The sequence below is a fragment of the Anser anser genome, assembly GCF_964211835.1.
Source record: "Anser anser genome assembly, chromosome: 14".
Taxonomy (NCBI): domain Eukaryota; kingdom Metazoa; phylum Chordata; class Aves; order Anseriformes; family Anatidae; genus Anser; species Anser anser.
Genome location: NC_139735.1, coordinates 19,855,084 through 19,875,836, shown reverse-complemented (window position 1 = coordinate 19,875,836; position 20,753 = coordinate 19,855,084). Strand labels below are relative to the sequence as shown.

General features: G+C 44.7%; 2 protein-coding genes across 9 annotated transcripts in view; both read left to right on the top strand.

The window, feature by feature from the left end:
• Positions 1–36: 36 nt before the first annotated feature.
• SLC26A2 (solute carrier family 26 member 2) lies at positions 37–18,970 on the top strand. 2 transcript variants are annotated; one of them, XM_083798272.1, is made up of 3 exons: positions 37–1,622; positions 7,829–8,482; positions 10,845–18,970. In XM_083798272.1, the coding sequence occupies exons 1-3, from the start codon at positions 1,107–1,109 to the stop codon at positions 12,348–12,350; spliced, it is 2,676 nt and encodes an 891-aa protein (XP_083654398.1). In that variant the 5' UTR covers positions 37–1,106; the 3' UTR covers positions 12,351–18,970. The 2 variants fall into 2 exon arrangements, with proteins under 2 accessions (XP_083654398.1, XP_083654399.1); XM_083798273.1 differs by lacking the exon at positions 37–1,622 and adding an exon at positions 1,641–2,305.
• HTR4 (5-hydroxytryptamine receptor 4) overlaps positions 8,343–20,753 on the top strand; it is a 166,512-nt gene continuing 154,101 nt past the window's right edge. For all 7 annotated transcript variants that reach the window (XM_083798276.1, XM_083798280.1, XM_083798277.1 and 4 more), the window contains exon 1: positions 8,343–8,482. The gene's annotated coding sequence lies outside the window, so the exon portion shown is untranslated. The remainder of the gene's footprint in view (positions 8,483–20,753) is intronic.

The window sequence follows — 20,753 nt, the reverse complement described above, 5'->3', positions numbered from 1 at the left end:
TTCAGATAATGTATGATTTTCTGTGCAAACAGTGAAGGAAAGGTAAGCGGGGCTGGGTACAGCTCGTCTGACCATGACCCTTTAGTTCAGAAGGAAAAAAGAGTATGGAACATTTGACTGGAAAACTAGTATTTTTAAATACAGAAATGGTCAGAGATCCTGTGTTCTTCACAGCTGAACATACTTCCCAGATAGATCTGGATACTGAAGTAAGTAATATGAAGGTCTTCAAAAGACTGGCTATTTTTTTATGAATATTAGTGGTACCCCAAAGCACAGTGAGGTCATTTTCTCCTTAAGAAATTGTTATGGTATCCCTAACAATTATAGCCATGACGAGTTTTAGGTCAGTTTACCTGAAGTTACCAACAGATTATTAATCTTTCAATTTTAAAGTTGGTGTGACTTAATTAGCTAAAGCATGGATTCTTCACTGGAATTTCTTTGTGTTTTTGTTTGTTTCTTTGTTTCTGGGTTGTTTTTTTCCTTTTTGTGGTAAGGATTACCATGAGTCACTCTCTGCACTAGACTTTTTCAGGCCTCTCATAATTCAGAACATACTTGGAAAGAATTAGAAAGTAAAAACTGAAGCATTACTAGTGCCTTTGCCATGGAAAAAGCCAATTAAATAAAAGCGCACATTTTTAACTCCTTATACTCATGGTGAAGGCACAGGCAGAGCAGGCAGGTACTTGGCTCTCAAAGCGTAACCCGGCACATGAAATGCCGTTACCTCTGTGCCACAGGTGGAATGCACTGGAAGATGATGTTTTCACCCACTTCCAGTCTTGTATTAGCGCTATGCGTGCTCCTTTGCAGCTTCAGAATTTCTCCCCTTCATGTCCTCCGGCCCTCTCCCCACACCTCAGGCCCTCTGGCCATCCCACCAGGAGACTGGGAACCACACAGCCCCACAGCGTGGCCCCAGAATGTAACTGCTGACAACCCACAGGACTGGTCTGATCTCCTTGCAGCCTGCATTGCCCTGGTTGTTTCCAAGAGCAAGATTTCTGCTTTCCCACACCGCTTGTGCATGTGAGGGGCAGCTACAGCACCTGGTATTGATTACCACAGGAGTCCCCACAAATCCCCACACGGATCAACCAATGTCCCTACACAGTGTCTCTACACACTATCCCTACAGCCCGGGCAGGACCACCAGGGCACGGCCCTCATGGTGGGACCGAAGGGCGACAGGAGGGAGCCGGGGTCGGGGGGGCTCCAGCCTGGGCCCTGGTAACACCCGGCGGGGCTGGGCCGCGGCCCGCAGCTGCCATTTTGTCCGGTCTCCTCGGCCTTGGCGGCCCTGGTCCCACACCGAGCCCCGTCCTGCCAAGCGGGGAACTTCGCTCCCCCGGCCCCGGCCCCGGGCCGGCCCCGAACCTCCCGGCCGCCCCCTCGGGTCTCCCCAGCTGCTCCCCCGGCGGCTCCGGGAGGCCGGGCGGCGCGCTGAGGGGCGCGGCGGGGGCGGCCCTGCCCGGCTGGCGGCTCCCGGCCCCGGCCCCTCGGCGGGGAGGCGGCTTGGGGGCGAGGCGTGGGGCCGGGCCGGCGCTGCCGAGCCTCCGGCAGCTGCCGGGAGCCGAGCCGAGCCCGTCCTGCCCGCGGCCGCCGGCGGCCCCGTGGTGAGTGCGGCGCGGCGGAGGGGCTGAGGGCAAGGGGTTGAGGACAAGGGACTGGCGGTGTGAGCTCGCCCCGGCTCTTCCAGGGGGCTCGGTGTTCGCAATCTCGCTTCCCGAAGCATCTCTCGGAGCGGGGTTTCAAATAATGCGAGGCGGCAGGAAAGCGAAAACGAAAGCCGCGGAGCTGCGAGGAGGGCGCAGCGCGGCGGGAGGTGGGCAGGGAGCGGCGGCCAGACGACGGCGAAACGCCGCTCAGGTCGAGGGGGTGGCACTGAACCCTGCCCAAACGACAGCGGAATTCCCCTTCGTTATCCTGGAAGCTCAGACCTTCCTTGGCTTCCACACCGGTACACGCGTTCTCAGCAGAAATTGCAATTTCAGGAGTGTGACAAGCCCGTGGATTTTCCTTTTTTTTTTTTTTTTTTTTTTTTTTTTCCCCAGTGAGTTTTTCTTTCAGCTTTTCAGTTTAACGCTCTGCTACTTGCACCGTCCGCCCCGGCCCAGTGAACCCCCCGAGCCGTGCTGGGGTGGCAGGGCTGCAGGCTGAGCCACGCAGGGAGCGGGTTCCTCATGAGCTGGCGTTAGCTGCTGAGGAAATTCCTTCGGGGCAGTGCTTCCTCCGCATGCCCAGCGCAACGCCTGGCCCTGAGCGCAGCCCTTGGGTGCTCTAACCTTGCCGGCTAACGGTAAGGGCAGACGGAGGGTCCCGAGGCAGAAGCGAGTTGCTGGAAATGCTCCGTGCCAAACTAGAAGACTGCTGGGGTTATGTGGGAGACAGCCGTTTGCTATCACAGAGGGGATCTGCGGCACGAGGGCAGGGCAGGCAGCGCGCGTTTCGCCCGGGACACGCAGCTGCCTGGCAGAGATGGGCGGCTGTCCTCTCCACAGAGCGGGCCCAGCATCTAGGGGCACCATCACCCGGCTGAACTGGTGCTGAAGTAGGAAGAGATCCCCTATTTCGCGCATGCAGTGTTTTATTATCCGTCTGCATGTGTGGCAGCGCGTTTTCTTGTGCGTGAGCTCAAGTTTGGTGACTATCCTGCGGATAGTAAGGTAGCTCAGTCCCCAGATGTGTGGGTTAAGCATGGTAAAGGCAGTATGTCTTTTTATGCTCCTCAGAAAGATCTCAGTAGTACGATTGAAATGAATGTTTGTATCTTGAACGAGGTGTTTGAAAGTGTTAAGGATTATGCAGTGCTGTTCCGGTGCCTATCTTGGCATTATCGTGGCAGTATTGAATTTCCTTGTTGCTCCACAACAATAAGGAGATTGTTTGGTAACAGCTGAGTCTATTGTCCAAAAAGAGTAAGTGTGAAGACTTCATTATCAAAACGTAGTGATACACTTTCCTCTTATATATTCTTAGGGTGAAATTTTGCAGGGACCTTGAGGTAGTATCCCTGCTCCTGTTCAGTTCATATTGAACTTGAATTTCTAATTTACTCATTTCTCTTCTACATCTCTTCAGAAACGATCATGCCTCTTCAAATGATGTGTTTATGCATTAATTTTCAAGTGCATGCCTGAAACTTCTCATGTCTAGCAGGTGGGTGAGGCTGGGTAGTGAGAGCATACAGTGGCAATACATGCAAATGAAATTTAGAGAAATAATCCGGAAAACTAATATCGGTGTTATAGAACCGACACTTTTATTTTCATTTATTTTCTACTTTTAATTACTCAGGTCTTACATTTAAGCTTGTAGTATGTTATTCCAGCCCTCGAGTGAGCTTCACAGTCCATTAGTCTCTTACTGTCAGGGTGACTGTGTTCTGGGACACAGACAGAAGTCCAAGGCAGCCAAGCCCTGTGCTGCAGGTAGTGTTTCCAGTAAGACAGGCATTAGGCAGACGTTAGCTCACCGCTGACATATAAAGGGATCAGTAAGAGAGGCCCACATGGGATCCAGAAATAGTCTGTAAAAGTCATTGGATCTCAGGAGTACAGTACCTCCCCATATCTTGATTTTATGGCAGTCACTTGATAACACGATGGAGATACTGGAAATTTCCACAGTTCTGTGTCATATCCTTTGCTTATTTAAAGCTTTAATGGCAATCAGACAACCCCTGAAGATCTTACTGAGGCCAAAAGGAGCCGATAAAAGTGAATTCTAGGCATACAAATGACCTGTATGAAAATAGCAGTTTTCAAAACAAAAAAACACAGTAGTTTCTTTTCCAGGTTAAATATACAGAATATCATTCAGTATACAGAACTTTTTTTAAGAACAAAATCCATTTTTATTCAGCACGGTTGGGCTAAATGGTTTCAGAAGTAATACAGAGTAATGCTTTCAAACAGAATCGAGTGAAACAGTGTTGAAAATTGTGTCATTTCCTAGTGTCCTGACATCCTGAGAGGCTGTGACTGTGTGATGAAAGGCCCTTTTCATGCCACGTACAGAAAGCTGTTATGCAGGTGAACACAAAGATCCAGTATATGCCCGCAGTTTAGTAGCCAAGAAGATTTTCACTTAGAGCATTTTTGTACCGTTGAGACAACCAAAAAAACCAGGTACCATCTACTGTGCAGACATTTTATGACACTACACAGAGCTAAATTGAACTAGCTGGGTTTCATGTTTGAGTTTCCTGGTGGATTAAGAAAAATTCTCAGATTTCAGTAAGCTGTCTGGAGGTCCTGGGTAAGGGAAGAGGAATCAGAAGGCTTTTCGTTGCTAAATTTTTTACTAAAATGTCAGAAGATGAAATAATCTAACTAATTTGCTACACATAAAAAATAGCCTGGAGGTGAGTTTCCCCCCTAGCTTTGCAGTATTGATTTGCTGAGAATCGGATGAAGGCTTTTTGATTTGTAACTCTGTGCTTGTGAAATGAATAAAACTGCTTGAGCAAATACAAATACGGAATGTGCTTGTGCTGAGTGCTGCAGACACTTGCTTTTGCATGCTGTATTCACTTTTTTCTCTTTTCTTGTATGTGCTATAAAAAATTCCTAAGTGGACTTTGCAATAACTATTGGGTGAGTCAGATTAGATATCTGGATTGTGAGGATGTATGCTGGGAGTTCGCATTGTCCTTGAAGTGATCCTTGCGTGAGCTTGAGTAAGTCACTTCTTGCACCATAAAGTTCTCATTGTAAAGATCCGAGTCCTTCATACAGCTGTTCTGACCATATAATTATTCTAAAGCATGTTATAGATAGTGGACTGTAAGATGTTAATCAAAGGACGTTTGTCATTATAAGGTGTATTTAGGTATGTGGTACAGCAATTCCACGTGGCTAGGCGGCTCTAAGATGGAATTTTGGAATAATTAAGAACACAGATAGGCAAAACTAATGCTTTCTTCTCTTTCTGTGTATTATACTAGGTGATTCACTTGTCCAAGAAGAGCAGATGAGAAGGCTAATAAGTGCATTTGGAAATTTACCCCTAGAAATGTAAATATATTACAGGTCTGGGTGGACTAATCTTCGGATGCAGAACTCACAGTTCTTTAACTTATAAGGGTCAGGACCAATAGAAGGACATAGATGCCAGAAATAGGACTTGAGTTCAGATTGTGGAATTTTCCACTTAGGTCTCACCTAACACAGGAGTGCATTAGGCTTCATCCTTTTTTTTTTTTAAATGTGAATTTTCCAAAGCTGCTGGTCAGCCTGCTCTCAGAACTGCAACCGTAAAGAGGCACGTTCTCCTTGGTTGTTGTGCTAAGTCTTTCTAGTTTGAAGATCCTGCCCTGCAGACCCCATGTGGCTTTCAGATGGTGTAGGCATAGAGTTGAAGGTGTGGGAGTACAGAAAAGGGCAGGAGCAGGAGAAAAGCATTGACACCTTGCTGTAAGTATCTGCTGGGTGGGGAAAGCAGGAGCCAGGTGTTAGTGAAGTGTCTCAGAGCATGAGACCAGGCAATGCTGTTCTGTCTGCCCCAGAATATAACAGAGTATGGGTTGCATAGGTCATGATAACAGGAAAGCGTACAGTCCCCACCTTGTGCAGCAAATCCACCCCTCCTGATACAACAGTGTTACTTACAGTTCTGGGGCCGGGGAGGTCTCTGTTCAAAACACAGCTGACTTTCAGTAGCGGTCCAGTGGCTGCTAGCAAAAAGGGAGCGGGTTTGGTTGTGTGAAAGGATATAGGAGCTTACCTGCCAGAGAGATGCTCGCTGTCTCTGGGTTTGTAGTGAATGAAAGCACCTTTTGGGGTTAAAATACCAGCCCCTGGTATTTCCTGTTGGCTATCTATCCGCATTATGTAGTGTGTATTGATTTTAGATAGCCCTCTGCAAGCTGTAGCCTGGTAGCACAGTCTTGGGAATTTGGGCTGCTAATAACTGTTCAGAACAGTGGGGAGGATTGACCTGGTTCAATATAATTGTAAAGCTTTGTTTTGACAGGCTTTCGTTGCAACCAAACAGGTACCTCACGCTCGAACTTCCAGGAAACTGGGGCATAGTCTGCAAAACAGAGACTCTAAGGAGAAGTATGCTGTGGTGTAATGTGGAAGAATTGGATCAGTCAGGTTGAGTTGCTTTCTAATTGGGAGGCTACTGTAGAAATCCCTGAATGCTTTTGTCTGGAAAGAGAAGTGGGTCTAAATGTTAAGTACTGTAGCTGCTCCTACTGTCTTGTGGGTCCTTTGATAAGGTTAGTATCGTATGCTTTGGGTGTTTTAAGATAGTAACTACTTGCGTTGCTGTTTCTAGCCAGAAGAACCAAAAGCTGTTCATCTCTGTCTGAGCAAACAGACTGTCAGAGGTGTGGCTGTTTGTAAACCATTATATGTGTGGTCCACATCTGGATACCTCCGTGTGACAGCGTGCAAACCTAGAACGGAAGAAGAAAAATTGAACACTCAGTTGATTAGAACAAAGTCTAAGAGAAGTAATTTCCTCTCTGCATAGCTCTGAAGATCAGTTTCAGGCTGTAGGAGAAGCTGGCAGTTTAAGCACCACACTTAAATTCTCTCACTTCTCTCCACACACATTTTTCAGAGGTTCATTCTGAAGTGATAGTAGCAGTGAATGTTTTATAGCTACTTGTGAGATGTTGATTAAGTGAACAAATTTGGAGATGTATTCTCAAAATGCTCAGTGTGGCTAGCTCTGATAGATGTGATAATTCAGTTGTAAACATTGCGTCAAATATTAGTTTGGTTGATGTTTGCACTGCATAGAGAAGGTGTAATTAATACGTAAGTGGCCCGTTGTTATTAGCACTCAGTGACTACAAAGGCAGCGTTCAAAAAGACTTTCAGAGTTCTGCTGCAGTGCCTGACCTTGACTTGCAGCACCAGGCGAGTGTGTTTCTGGCTGAAACTTGACAACTTCAGCATATCGGTGGTAACAGGTATTGTGATGGAAAGAGAGTTTTCTGGACCATTCTGGATGTTTTCCAGAAACTGACAGTGCTGTAAGACAACACAGCAGTGCAGGCAATCGCAGTTGGGATCGTCAAGTTTCATTAGCGCTTGTCTCATCAAGAATTTGGTCTCTCACATTCAGGCAATTTGTTTCTGTTCCTAAATGTGCTTTGATATAATCACCTTGTTTTATGGTACATAAACAGTCTGTATTAGAGCACGTGTTCTGGCAGAAATGTGCTGCCTGCCGTACACTATCCCCCTTAATATGCCTTCCACTTGTTTGTATTGTTTTGGTTAGATGTAATTTACTTGAAAACTAGCATTTAAAAAATGTGATTGGCTGAAATAAAGTCATTGTGTAAGGATTAAATCTTTTCAGGTGGCAAATCTTTACAATATTTGGCAAGTGTAATCACTGTTTAAATACATAAATAAATGCATAAATAGATGAGGTTTAGACCAAGTTATGCAATACAAAAAATACACTAATTGTAGTTAATTTTCAGCAACTGAATTGAAGTGACTGTTGTACCACAATAAAACTCCTTGTCTGTCTTTGCACCGTGGAACAGACTGCAAAGAGCATTTTTATCAAGGAAGCCTCTCTAAGAGACAGTGCTTATGCATTCTTTTCCATTTCACAGCTTCACCAGCAGCAGGTTTATTCTACAGGATATCAGCTTCCTTCCTAGAGAAGATGATTCCTTGTTTAAGGGGTTGTAACGAGGAGGCTCTTTCCAAGTTTGATTGGAACTTGCTTTCTCTGTGCTTAACCAAGACTATTAGCCCTTGCTTTTCATATCTACTGGTCTGACTCCATTAAAAAGTCTGACGTAACGCATTTGTTTAGTCAAAATGTTCCTTCTTTGTGTTCCTAGGCAGTCCTCGAGATGGCGGCCACGGCAGAATTCAACAGTGTCCGGTCAGTGGCAGAAGTGCCAGAGGGAGATGATGCTAAGCATGTTTTCAATCACAGAATGTTCTTGGAACCTCAGGAGGAGAAGAGGAACTTGAAGGCTCTGATGGTTAAGCGAGCAAAGGAAACTTGCAGCTGCACTCCAGCCAAAGTTAAAGACTGTGTTTTCAGTTTCTTTCCCATCTTGCAATGGCTTCCTAAATACAAACTAAAAGAGTGCCTACTGGGAGACCTAATGTCTGGTGTGATTGTGGGAGTCTTACTAGTCCCACAGTCAATTGCCTATTCTCTCTTGGCTGGACAGGAGCCTATCTACGGCCTTTATACGTCCTTTTTCGCAGGCATTATTTATTCCATATTTGGTACGTCTCGCCACATCTCCGTTGGTATCTTTGGTGCACTTTGCCTGATGGTGGGCCAAGTGGTGGATCGTGAAGTGCAGAGAGCTGGCTACGACTTGGAGGCAGCCACTGTTCATGCCCACACAGATACAGTCACGCATGTAAACACCACCGTTGTGCCTCTGAACCAGACGTCGCAGATCCTGCTCTGTGATAAAACCTGCTATGCAATAAGAGTGGGAGCCACCGTGACCTTCATAGCTGGAGTTTATCAGGTAAGAGAAGGAGGACAAACAGGTATTCTGTGGAAATAGTTTTAATTCTCTAAGTGATTGTTCCTATGGGCTGTCTGCTGGGGTTGTGCATGTTCCCTGCATCTCAGGCGAGTGAACAAAGGGAGGACTGGAGGTCTCCAGTTACTGTGGTGCAAGAAACTCGTCTTTGTCCTTGCCTTTTCTAAACAGCATTTTGTGCTTCCTCGCCTTTTCTAAACAGCATTTTGTGCTTGCTTTGTTACCTTAGTGGGGACTGTAAGGACCTGCATTGGAGCATTGCCAGACAACGCCTGCTCTTCCCGTAGCTTTCTTCTCACCACCTTCCTTGCCTTGCCCTGGAACTGGCTTATATCTTAGGCCTCCATTTTGTTGGGCCAAAATGTGGCGTGTCAGCTTTTAATTCCAGACTTGGGTCATTTGGTTTTTCTTTTATCGAAAAATAATCTGAACAGAAAAGCTATTTCCAGTTTCTTTTTATTTGTCAATGTGCTTATAAAACTTTGCTGTCTGCCCTTTCAAAGCCAAATCGATGGCATTTTATAAAAGGGATGCTACTGAGATAAAATAGTGTTGTATTGAAACAAAACTTTTAGTTATTACCATATCAAAATACATTATTTGACAATATTTTACTATTTTGTCTCTGCTTACTTCATAGAATTGCATGCTTGCTGAAATTAAAGCAGATATCTTTGGTTTTAGACTGTCAGGCATTAACTAGGATGGATTTAGTTTTAACAGTACTGCAGAGCTGTGATATTTCAGTTCGTGAGTTCACATTCATTTCTTCCTGCAATGACATCCCTGGTGGTAGCTAATCAAATTGTAGAGGAGACGAAAAGGAGACATACCTTTGATACTCTAAACCATTGCTTTCAGGCATTACCTAGGACTTTTTCTTGTACTGCAAGATAGTGTTGAATAATTTCAAAAATGTTCTGTGTTGCCTGGTGCACAGTGGATTTATCACTGTAGGATGTAAGCAGTTTTGGAGCTGTGATTTGCACTGAACTTTGAAGGTACATTTAAGTTTCTTTATTTGAAAAGTCAGATTATTTTATCTTCAGTCACTCTGAATGTTAGGCATATTTTACTTGCTGTCTCTCAGCCTGCCAACCAATAGATCTTCACACACTCAATTTTTATTAGTTTAATTTTAATGGGAAGCTCCAAACAAACTCACATTCTCTTTGTATCCATAACTTTACAATCAAATTGCAAAAAGCAAACCTGGTCACACCAGTTGCCTACAGCACAGCTAGGTAAGATGATTATCACTACTTCAGTTTTATAGCTAGGAAAACCTTGAATTAAATGAATTACCTAGACTGTGGAGAAGCCTACTGTATAGTCTGGAGCTGAACCCATGTCTATTCAGTCCAGGCCCCAAACTTGCCTTCTCTTCAGTAATGTTTTGAGATTCTTAGGAAGTTTCCAGCCATGATTAGCCTTAACTACCTAATGAAATATATCAAGATGACACTGCTTAATGTTTAATACGTGTAAGTTCTGGCCTGCTGCCTTCAGATAACAGTGTAGGCAGCCCTGTTGACCATCTCGGGAAGTTAAAAGGTTTCTAGCAAAACCTGTTGAGATTTCAAAAAGTTTCTGTTGCTGCCGTGAGAAAGTCTGTGCTCTGTTTTGCATGAAGGGTGGTGGGAAGGAAGGGAAGTTTACCGGCTGTGAAGACACATAGGGTAGGTATCCATAAAACCACTCATTCCTGTGGAAGAGCACCAAGGATTTTTCCGTTCAACTAACATTAATAAAAAATGAATGACAAGGCACTTCAAAAATTTATCTCTATTCATATATAATCTGCATCACAAGGGTGTGCAGCTCATATACTTTCTGAGCCAAATGGGCCAAGCTTTATGCAGTGCAAGGGGCAGCTGTTATGCCATAAGCTGTATTTCTGTTGCAGGTTGTGAGCTCGAGTGGGAGACGGACAAAAGCGTTGGTTTTGGATCCCTGAAAAGTTCATAGAAATCAAAAGAACTTGTGACAGAAATGGCAAAAGTAGCTAGTATTTCAAATGCTTTTTCCCTTGTGTTCCTTATTTGCCCACTAAGGCAAGTAGAGGTGCGTTGAGCCAATGGGCAAACAGTAGGCACATGTTCAGAGTATGGAGACCTCCGTGACCTCTAAAAAAGCCTGCTCTGTGTTAGAAATGCATTTCGTTTAAGTGCAGTGCACAAGGAGCAGCTGAATAATGGAGACTGTCTGCTCCATGTTGACACCATGCCTTGTTCTCCAAGGCCACATATGGTGCTTCTTTATCCCGCTTTCCTCCAGAGCCCCACAGGGATGACATCTGCAAGGTTTGGATCCTAATCTCTTTTGTGTGGTTGATTCCTTGCAGGTGGCCATGGGTTTCTTTCAAGTGGGCTTTGTCTCAGTGTACCTCTCCGATTCGTTGCTCAGCGGATTTGTCACGGGTGCCTCCTTTACCATCCTGACTTCACAAGCTAAGTATCTCCTGGGTCTGGACATTCCACGGAGCAGTGGCGTCGGCTCCGTCATAACCACATGGACAAACATCTTCAGAAACATACACAAGACCAACATCTGTGATCTCATCACCAGCTTCTTGTGCTTTCTTGTTCTTATCCCAACCAAAGAGCTTAACGAACACTTTAAATCTAGGCTTAAGGCTCCAATACCAATTGAATTAGCTGTGGTTGTGGCAGCTACTCTGGCATCTCACTTAGGGAAGCTGAGAGAAACATACGGCTCGAGCATTGCTGGGGAGATCCCAACTGGGTTTCTGCCACCCAGACCTCCAGAATGGAACCTGATTCCGAATGTGGCTTTGGATGCAATCCCCATAGCCATCATTGGCTTTGCCATCACAGTCTCCCTCTCTGAGATGTTTGCCAAGAAGCATGGTTACACCGTGAAGGCCAACCAGGAAATGTATGCCATTGGCTTCTGCAACATCATTCCCTCTTTCTTCCATTGCTTCACAACAAGTGCAGCTCTTGCCAAGACTCTTGTCAAAGAGTCAACAGGCTGTAGGACCCAGATTTCTGGCATAGTGACTAGTTTGTTAATCCTAATAGTCCTCCTTGTGATTGCGCCATTGTTTTATTCCCTTCAGAAATGTGTCCTTGCTGTCATAACTATTGTAAACCTCAGAGGAGCCCTGCGAAAGTTCAAAGACCTGCCAAAAATGTGGCATTTGAGCAGGGTGGACACAGTAATCTGGATAGTTACTATGGCATCCTCAGCACTCATCAGTACTGAGATTGGTCTTCTGGTTGGCGTTTGCTTCTCTATGCTCTGTGTCATTTTCCGAACTCAGAAACCAGAGGCACCCTTGCTTGGCTGGGTGGCAGAGTCTGAAACATACGAATCCCTGTCTGCTTACAAGAACTTGCAAACTAAGCCAGGAGTCATGGTGTTCCGTTTTGAAGCACCCCTCTACTATATCAACAAAGAGTGCTTCAGATCCACGCTGTACAAGCAAACTGGAGTCAACCCAGCCCAGGTGAAGGCAGCAAAGAAAAAGGCAGCAAAAAGAATGCTTAGACACAAAGAGGCGGGTTCTGGTGGCAACCAAACCAGCATCTCCTTGGAGCTTGTCTCTGAACCCTTGGGGTTTCACACAATAGTGATCGACTGCTGTGCAGTGCAGTTCCTGGACACGGCAGGAATACGCACGCTCAAAGAGGTCTGCAAGGACTACAAGGAGATAGATGTCCAGGTGCTACTGGCCCAGTGCAATCCTTCGGTGAGGAGTTCCCTGATCCGTGGAGAATTCTTCAAAGAGGGCGAGGACCACCTTCTGTTCCACAGTGTGCACCAGGCTGTGGACTTCGCATTGGGTGCGCAGGAGCACAATGGGACCTGTGCTTCTAAAAACTAGCTGGAGGAAGGCAGCAAATTGGAACAAAGCCTGGAAAAAAAATGCGTGTGGGTCTGTGTGTTTGCGTATGAAACATATGTGCACTCAGATGGAAAGAGGCAGGATTGTTGGTAACACATTGGTTACTGTGCAGTGTGTTTTAATGCTTTACTTTGCCAGGTATAATGATTCAATAGGTGGTACTGAGTGAAGGCAATTCTTAACTTGATTGTGACCAGTCTGTGAACCAAAGAGTTTTCATGTGGATTTTCATCTCATTTCTCTTCTGTCATTAACTTTCCATTTCTGTTCCCCCCCCCTGAGTTTTGATCATCAGCATTGAAGTCTTTCTGGATGGGACAAGATCCTGAAGGAGTATGGGCATCCTGTCTAATGAAATGCTACAAGGCAACTTGTTGTTTGTCCCTAGTTGAGGTATTGCTTTTTCATATCATCACACCTTTATATTTTTAAGGAATGACTGACGGGGACTGTTTGCTCTGGTCTATAACATGTAGTCCTTAGCTGGTGATTTTGAGACAGCTAGGTAAGTAAAATCTAGACATGCAGGAAAAGAGTCTTAACGAGTAGCTTTTAACTACCTATCACCTTTAAATGCTTTGTCGTCATCTTCTGACAGGCTAATGCAGCCAGATCAACAGGGACATGATTTTCTAATTTCTACACGGGTCTTTACATGCCAGGAAAGATTGTCTCTTTAGCTTGGTTCTCTTTGGATAATCTGGAAGGGTTTTTATTTGGAGGAGATTGTTTAGAAGTCTGATTCATGCTTATGGTCAATTGTTCATTTTCCTAATGTCTAGGAGCACTTCAGTATTGTGAACATTAGATATGAAGATCTGTAATTCATGGGTCTCAACACACTGCAGCTCTTCATGGCCAGTTTTACAAGCCAGGCAGAGTCACAGGAGCCGAAATGAAAAGGGCCTCATAGACTAGCCAGCATCTGTCAGTGTCACACAGACTTTGTGTGTGAATACAGGTTTTATTGACCATAAATCCTTTACACGTGTTCAGTCATGGACATTTTGGAATGGGGATGGTCGGCCAGGAAGTACAGTCACTAGAAAAAGAGCCAGAGAGGTCTGCTGGAAGCTGTTCACCATGTTAGTGTAAATAAAACTTTGTACTTTGCTTTTAAATTATTCAGAACCGTGAAGAGTGTCTATTGTTCATCCTAAAATAGAAGCACTGAGTAGGAAGGCTGTTCTCTGTTCTTACAGCAATAGAATACAGTTATGAAAGCATAATTGAAAGATTAACTTTTTTTTTTTTTTTTTAACTGAGTGCCAGCTATACCTAGCACACAATACACACTTGGAAGAGGGTGTTTTCTCCCAGGGGAGTTTATAGTCTGAGCTGTAGTTTCTTGGCAGCTTTTACAAGGGAAAAGATCTTTTATACAGACAATATGCTTAGTCTTAATCATTCAAAAATAATGAATCAAGAATCAAAAAGGTAATAAAATGCAATGTAAGTCATGAAACATCTTCTAAATAGAAATCTATTTTCTTTTTAGGATTATTTTCTTCTTTTTTTTCTGAGCAACTAGTAACTAGTAACTTCTTTCAGTGAAAGCTGAAATGTCACATGTCACTTCACTCTAGGAGCTGAGACCTCAAGAGAAGGAATAGATAGCAGATGAGTCCCAGGACCTGGCAACATTTATATGTTATGTCCTACATTTTTAGGACATTGTAGAAGCATGTAGAAATATTTAGGAGATGGGCAGAGGGACACACTGTAGCATATAACTGAGATCCTTGAATTATGTGTTCTAGAACTGGCATTATTAAGGCAAAAGCAGGTCTTCAAATACCAGAGATAAAATTCTAATGCTTCTGCAGTGTTCAAAAAGCACAAATATTTTTCTTTCATAGCCTTAGGGCGTGTTTATACAAGGAGATGAATCCCAAACAGCTACTGCTGTTTTTTTTTTTTTTCATTTTTTTCCTGCAGTTTGGATAATTATAATTAGCAAGCTTATGTTACCAAAGTGGGGGCCAGCGTCAGGAGGGAGCAGCCATGTCCTCAGCAGCTCCAGCAGCCGGGCTCCTGCTTCAGGAGGGCTTTTCACTTTAAGCAAAATCCTCCATGCCATTTTTAAACACTGATTTTAGCTACTACTTTTCAAGACAGCAGAATAGTGCTAGAAGCAGCGCCCACTCCTCAAAGTTGTGATGAAAAATTAAATCACAACAAACAATAAACGGTGTACCCTGTTGAGGCAAATTTTCATGCTTACCCCCAGCCACTCTTTCTCACTCCCTTGCCCCTCGGGCATGTAGCTGAGAGGGAGAGGAGGACCGAGAAGCTGCTCTGGCCCACCAGGAGACATCCTCTGGAGCAGGGATAAAGTAAAGTAGAAGTTGTTTTGGGTGAGTCTTTCCTCTCTACACTCTCATGATGACTTCTACCCATTCCGTGCTGCCCAGGTGAAGAGTTTTTTGACCTGTAACTATGCAGCAGGGTAACAGAAGAGGAAAACAACAAATATTAAACAACATTTCTTTCAAATTCATTTCCACTTGTGCCAGGAAGGGAGGAATAAGTGTTACTTCCAAGAAGCAGTAGTTCCACAGCTGTCAGGATGCATATTTGTAGCACCTGGGTATTTGCTTGCATTAAAGCACAATAAAACAGCCATAAATTGATTTTCAAAGAATTAATTTAGATTACAGCTAAAAGATACACTAAAGTGATTTATGTTCAGCTAGAGCACATCATGCTTGGCCGCAGTGCTGTTTGTGCAGCCACAACTGGCAGTGTAGCCTCCAAATTCCATTTCAAACAAAACATTAAAAAAGCATATTAAAATGCAATGGTAAAAGCAGCCAGCCAAACAAAAGAACAATTTTTGATGTTCTTATTTAAGATAATAGCCGGAGGCCGCAGTTTATCCTCTGTATAAACTCACACAGCCCTGGTTAAAAGGGAACAGAAATAAATACCAGTTGTCAGAGAGTTTAGTGTAATAGAGAGTCATTGGACGTTAACTGAAGATTAGAGCTTATCACGGCAGGGATTTCTTTAAACTGCGATTTCAGCCATTTTCCTTTTAGGCCAATATTTTCTTTTTAACAGAGGCATGAGTCTAAGCAAAATCAACCCTCCTTCATAAGAGGAGTATGCTTCAGTGTGTTTATGGACCCTTTAGAAGTAATCCAACTTCATATTTAGGAATCAGGGACCATAACTGAAAAGTGTTTCCCTAAAGAATGTGATTTATAAAGGAATTTCAGGCATGTATACATGCCTTTTGCAGCTGTTTGATGAATGCAGCAGCTGTATTTCACCAGTTGTGTTTTTGTGATGTGTCTGTTTTCTGTCCTGGAAGGGGCTCTTCTGCCGTCTGCTGTCTAAAATAAACGGTGGAATGCACATACTGGATTTTAAAAGGGAAAGTCTGCCATACCCACTGCCATCTAGCCCTTCTCTCATCCCTGCCTCACAGCTTAATGTGTAGTCTATGGGAAGAAGGAATCCCAGAACGATTGGTTTTGGGAACACTCCTGTGCCCAGAGCAGTGACGTTTGTCCCAGCCGCAGCCTTCAGAGCCCTGGGCCAGCCTGGAAGGTTGTGTAAACCACTGATCTCCAGCGACTCTGCTCCCAAAGGCATTAATCCAGCAATTACCAGTCTAAATGAGGAATTAAGAGATCATTAGCATATTCATTAATGATAACAACACAGTATTATGGAAATGAATACTCACAGTCTCAGCCATGCTAAATGCTCTTGGAAATGTCTTTAGTACTCTCCTGCAAAATGTCAGACTTTCTGCATTTATTGCTGCCATATGTAGCAGATTCAACTCCTCCTAATGTGCCAATTGCAGTAATAAACATTTAACTTGTGTAAATGTTTTGACGCAGAAACAGTTTTCAGTCTACTTCGTAAAGTGGAAAGGTGCTGCCACGATGCACATGGTGCTTATTTTTGGACTTATGATGACATGGTCAACCTCAGTCTTGCACAATTTAATGATCCTGATTTCCTAGTAAGTCATTGCAGCTCCAGCTGCTGCTCCCTAATTCGTTCCCAGATCCACCTCATCACCCTCTTCCACGCCTCTTTCTGTGATTTGCTTTAAGGCATTGTATGTGTTTGACTGCAAGTAGAAGAATCGTTGTATATTTTGCTATTGTCTGTGAACTGCTACCTAGTTTTTGCACCAAGGCTAAAGCAAAAAACTGTAAAACAGTCCCAAAATCTCCCAGTCCTCTGGGCTCTGAGCCTGGGAGGAGGGGAGCTGCGGGCAGCCGGTGTGCCTTTTTCCATAATGAGTGTAATAATAATGCAGGGACCGAGTTCCTGCTCAGTGCTGCTGCATGAGTCAGTGTCCTGTACTGGGTGTTATTAGGGATTTCTGGTTTTGTGCTTATTTATTTTTGTGTAATTTTAATCTAATTCTGTACTGGGCTCCCCCAGCCAGGGCAGCTGAGCTGCCATGACTTCCGCACTCCCTCCCCATCGGGCTGCAGTGACGAACGGAGGGATCCTCTCTCTTGAGAAAAAAACACAGCAGTTCCTTCATCTCTGCTCACTTCTGCTGGCTTGTACCGAGAGGCCTGGCATGCAGAGGGGAGGTTCTGCAGGCAGAAGAGCATCCTGGCTGCCACTCTGTGCTGGATCCTAAATCTACATCTCAAACCTTACTTGAGAAGACCAGCAATGCTGCACATCTCCCTGGATCCGGTTCTTTGAGTCTTCCACCCAAGGGCTGTGCAACCTCACTGTGCCTAGCCGCCTGCTGCCAGCGCCCTGGTGTTGATGCTAGGAGTTTTTAAGGAGGTCAAAGTCATCACCCACACGACTGGACTGTCGGAGACTGCTGGTCTACAAGATCATAGAACAGAAACTGGAACAAGAGGAAACCCTGTTAGTTGAGGGTGAAACTCTTCAGGCAGATAGTTTGTTTCAGGGCATTATCTTCTGGGTTTTCTTTCACATGCTTTGGAAAGGTGATTAAGTGATTGAGGTGATTTAAACTTTATTTTAATAGCATTAGCTGAGCTAATGAAGCTGCCATGGAGATAGCAGTCATCTACTGCTAATGCCATACAAGGTGCTTTGTATCTGTAGAGCTTGTTGTGCTTTGCTGAGTCGCAGTCTAGGATGCCAATATTGATGTACGTGTCCGCACTAGAGGGTTTTACACGTCTGCTATGCTGGCATAGCTAAAAGGGTCGATCTCTTCAGTGCAGATGAGGCACTGTGCCTTTGCACTTTGAATGATTTTGTTACGTCCCAAGAATTACTTGCACTTGGTTGTCATGTTTGTAAGCCTTTGGCGGAGCAGCTGCACATGTGAGAAGCTACCTATCTTTATTATTTCAATCAAATTCCACCTGAGGTGGAAATCATTTTGGGTCTTGCTTTCTCTTTTGAGATGACCGCAATGCTAAAAGTGAGGCCTCTGGCTAAGTAAAATGATGAATATTTAATACATATACATATGTATTTAGTGCATAATATAATTAGTACCTTTCTATTGTATCTGATAAATAGGCACATTGCTATTTCTCTAATGTGCAAATACACAGAATATTACAACATTTGATGGAGAATCAAATCCCTATTGTGGAAATGTATTGCCTAAAATATTTGGATTGCCGATCTCTGCAGCTCTGAAAGCACTTTGTTCTTAGTCGAGCTCCCAAGTGATCTCAAGACTCCACAGGACAATAGGCAACCAAACATTTTGCTGGACTTGGGTCCAAGTTTTTAATGTCTAATCTTTGTCTTTAGGAATAAAATTTTGTGTATATTTGAAGTGCAGCTGAAACATGCTTAGAGGGGTGAAGCTCCCCTTTTTCTGGTAAGCACATGGTGATTTGATTTCATCACCTCTGGTTGCTGACAATCATTTCTGGTACCATGGTATGCTCTGGGATATGATTTCTGAATTATTTTAAATTCAGAGTGATTTTAGATATTATTCGTGACATAATGTTGTGCACAATAAATAATATGGCAAAAACTGCCTGGAGCAGCTTTTTCACATTTGGGAATCCATTTAAACAAACGTGACTTCATGAATGGAACAGGCCATGTTGGTTGGCTGACCTGAGCAGTTTACAGAAGTAGTTTATTTCAAAATAGTTTGCAGAAGTTGCATAGCACGTATAAGAGATTGCCTTTTTACTGATTTATCTGTGCGGTACAAATGAGGTATAACATTTCCCCCGGTCTGGGGCTGGGATCCGTGGTGCTGGGGAAGCTGTCTGCTGCGTGGCTTTGCTCCGTGCTGGGTGTGTATTTGCCAACACAGACTTCACTTCGCCTTGGGCACAGCCTGAGAAGAGATGCGATGCCATCAGCTCCTCGTTGAGGGCTGTACTTGCTGACCAAAATTTGCCACGAGAGTTGTATTTTGTCAGTTGTTATGTCGTACCAACAAAACGTAACGATGGGTTATATCCTCTGCTTATTGTTGCCTTTCCTTTACACTGTCTCCATCTGCTAGTTCTTTATCAATTGTCATTTTAAAATGCTAATGTGCCTTATTGTCATTGTAGAAGATGTTAGCACAGCAGTTTTCTATCAAATGTGATAAAATCTTTGTGATTTCTTTACCATCATTAAAAGATATATTTTTTTTTTCCTGCTGTCAGACACATGCTTGATGCCTTAGAAGATGTCACAGCTATGAATTTTAAGAGGAAAAACCACACATCTGAACAGTGAACTCCTAATCCCTGTCCTATTTTTGGTGCTCTGAGCAGGTGGGCTGCTGTTTGTGTCCTGAAGGGACATGGCCAGCAGGAAGAAAAGCGATGCCAACCCCGTGCTGTGTCAGGGTGAGCAGCACCCTCCTGTGGGCCAGGTGCAAATTCCTAAACTGCAGGAAACAACAGCTTTGCTCAGGTTCGGTGCTGTGCTGTAAGATATGTGTGCTTGCAGCGCATGGTATCCACCTTTGTGGCTGTAATAAATCGCTGCAATGTGTTTCGGGGTTATTTGACATAGCAGTTATGTGCCCTGGTCAGGTCATGGCCAGTAAGAGTCAGAGCAAAAATAGACCAGCTCTGGGAGCAGTTCTGGGCAGTTACTGTAAGCATGCGTGCCCTTGTGTTACACAAAGGATTTTCTTGATCCAGCTTTTACCTGAGGGCACCTTTTACCTTAGGAAACCTCAGAGCACTGCTGTAGTTCCTGCGTCGGTGCCAGGAGTGGTAGGAGCGTTCAGTTTCAGGTAATGCCGGCAGGAGCTCTGTGCTCTCCTGAAAAGCACAGGACAGCCGTTGCCTTTAGCAGAGCACTGCTGATGCCTGCTGATGCAGAGCCCAGACGATGGGCTTCCATCAGGAGCACCCTTTGCTGGTGCCACGTGAGGCTCTGCCTTCCCTGCAGACAACCGTAATTGTCTCCATACGTGCTCCCGTGCCAGAGGAGACTCCCCAGCCACATCTCCTTCCGTTAAAAATCTGCTAGCAGATCCAGTCTCATCGTATGGTGGGTGGTTAGAGATGTGCTCCAGTTTCCATGCTTCTTAACCCCTGCTGGGGCATCTTTGATTCCTGGGGCACTGAGATGTGACCTCTGCAGGGTCCCTCCCCGCAGCCGTGGTGCAGGGAGCTCGGGAACCGCGCTGGGGCTGCTGTGGAGCCGTGGGGCACAGCTGCGGTGCTGGGAAAGTTGGGTTCATCTCAAATAGGGTGACCCCGCAGGCCGGCCGGCAGCTAAAGGGGCCGGTGGCAGCCAGCACGGCCTCGGGAGCGCGGAGGGCTCGCAGGTAAAACAAACGGGCCCAGCCTGAAATGATGCCAAGCAACCTGGGCCAAGTGCCAATGCGGTATGAAATAGTAATGTGTCTCCCTGCTTTTATTTCATTGCATACATCTCTAATCAATTTAATCAGCTTACAGAGCCATTATAGAATTTTCAATTATTAGCTGGATAATTTGGAAAAGGGTCATAAGCACTGGGCATTTATCACGCAGGAAAAAGCAGGAAAACAGCAACAACCTGCTGTGAAGTTAGCAAGGCATTGTTTTCATCCTCCTTACGTAGGCTGGGATCGCTCCCCAAATCTAGCTGATGTACTGTGAAGTGCTGGTTTCTTTCTGTGTCCTACGAGTGGGCATCCGTGTTGGGGAAAGGACCTGGGGCAGGGCATGTCAGGGGGGACCCAATCTGTGGGGTCCTTGATAGGCTGCCGGGCGGTGTTTGACCTCTGTGGCCAAAGATGCTCTTCTGCATCCATTTAGCTCTGCTATCCCTACACCGAATCCCTTTCCAAGGACGTATGCTCCATCTTGCATCTTCCAAAATACACTGAAAAAAGCATTCCTTGCCTGTCTGTCTTCACAGCTCATTGCTGGGAGAGAGCAGTAGTCCAAATTATCGTTAGCAGTCCTCTTTATCATTGTTTATTTGTAGGCTCCTTGGACCTTCTCA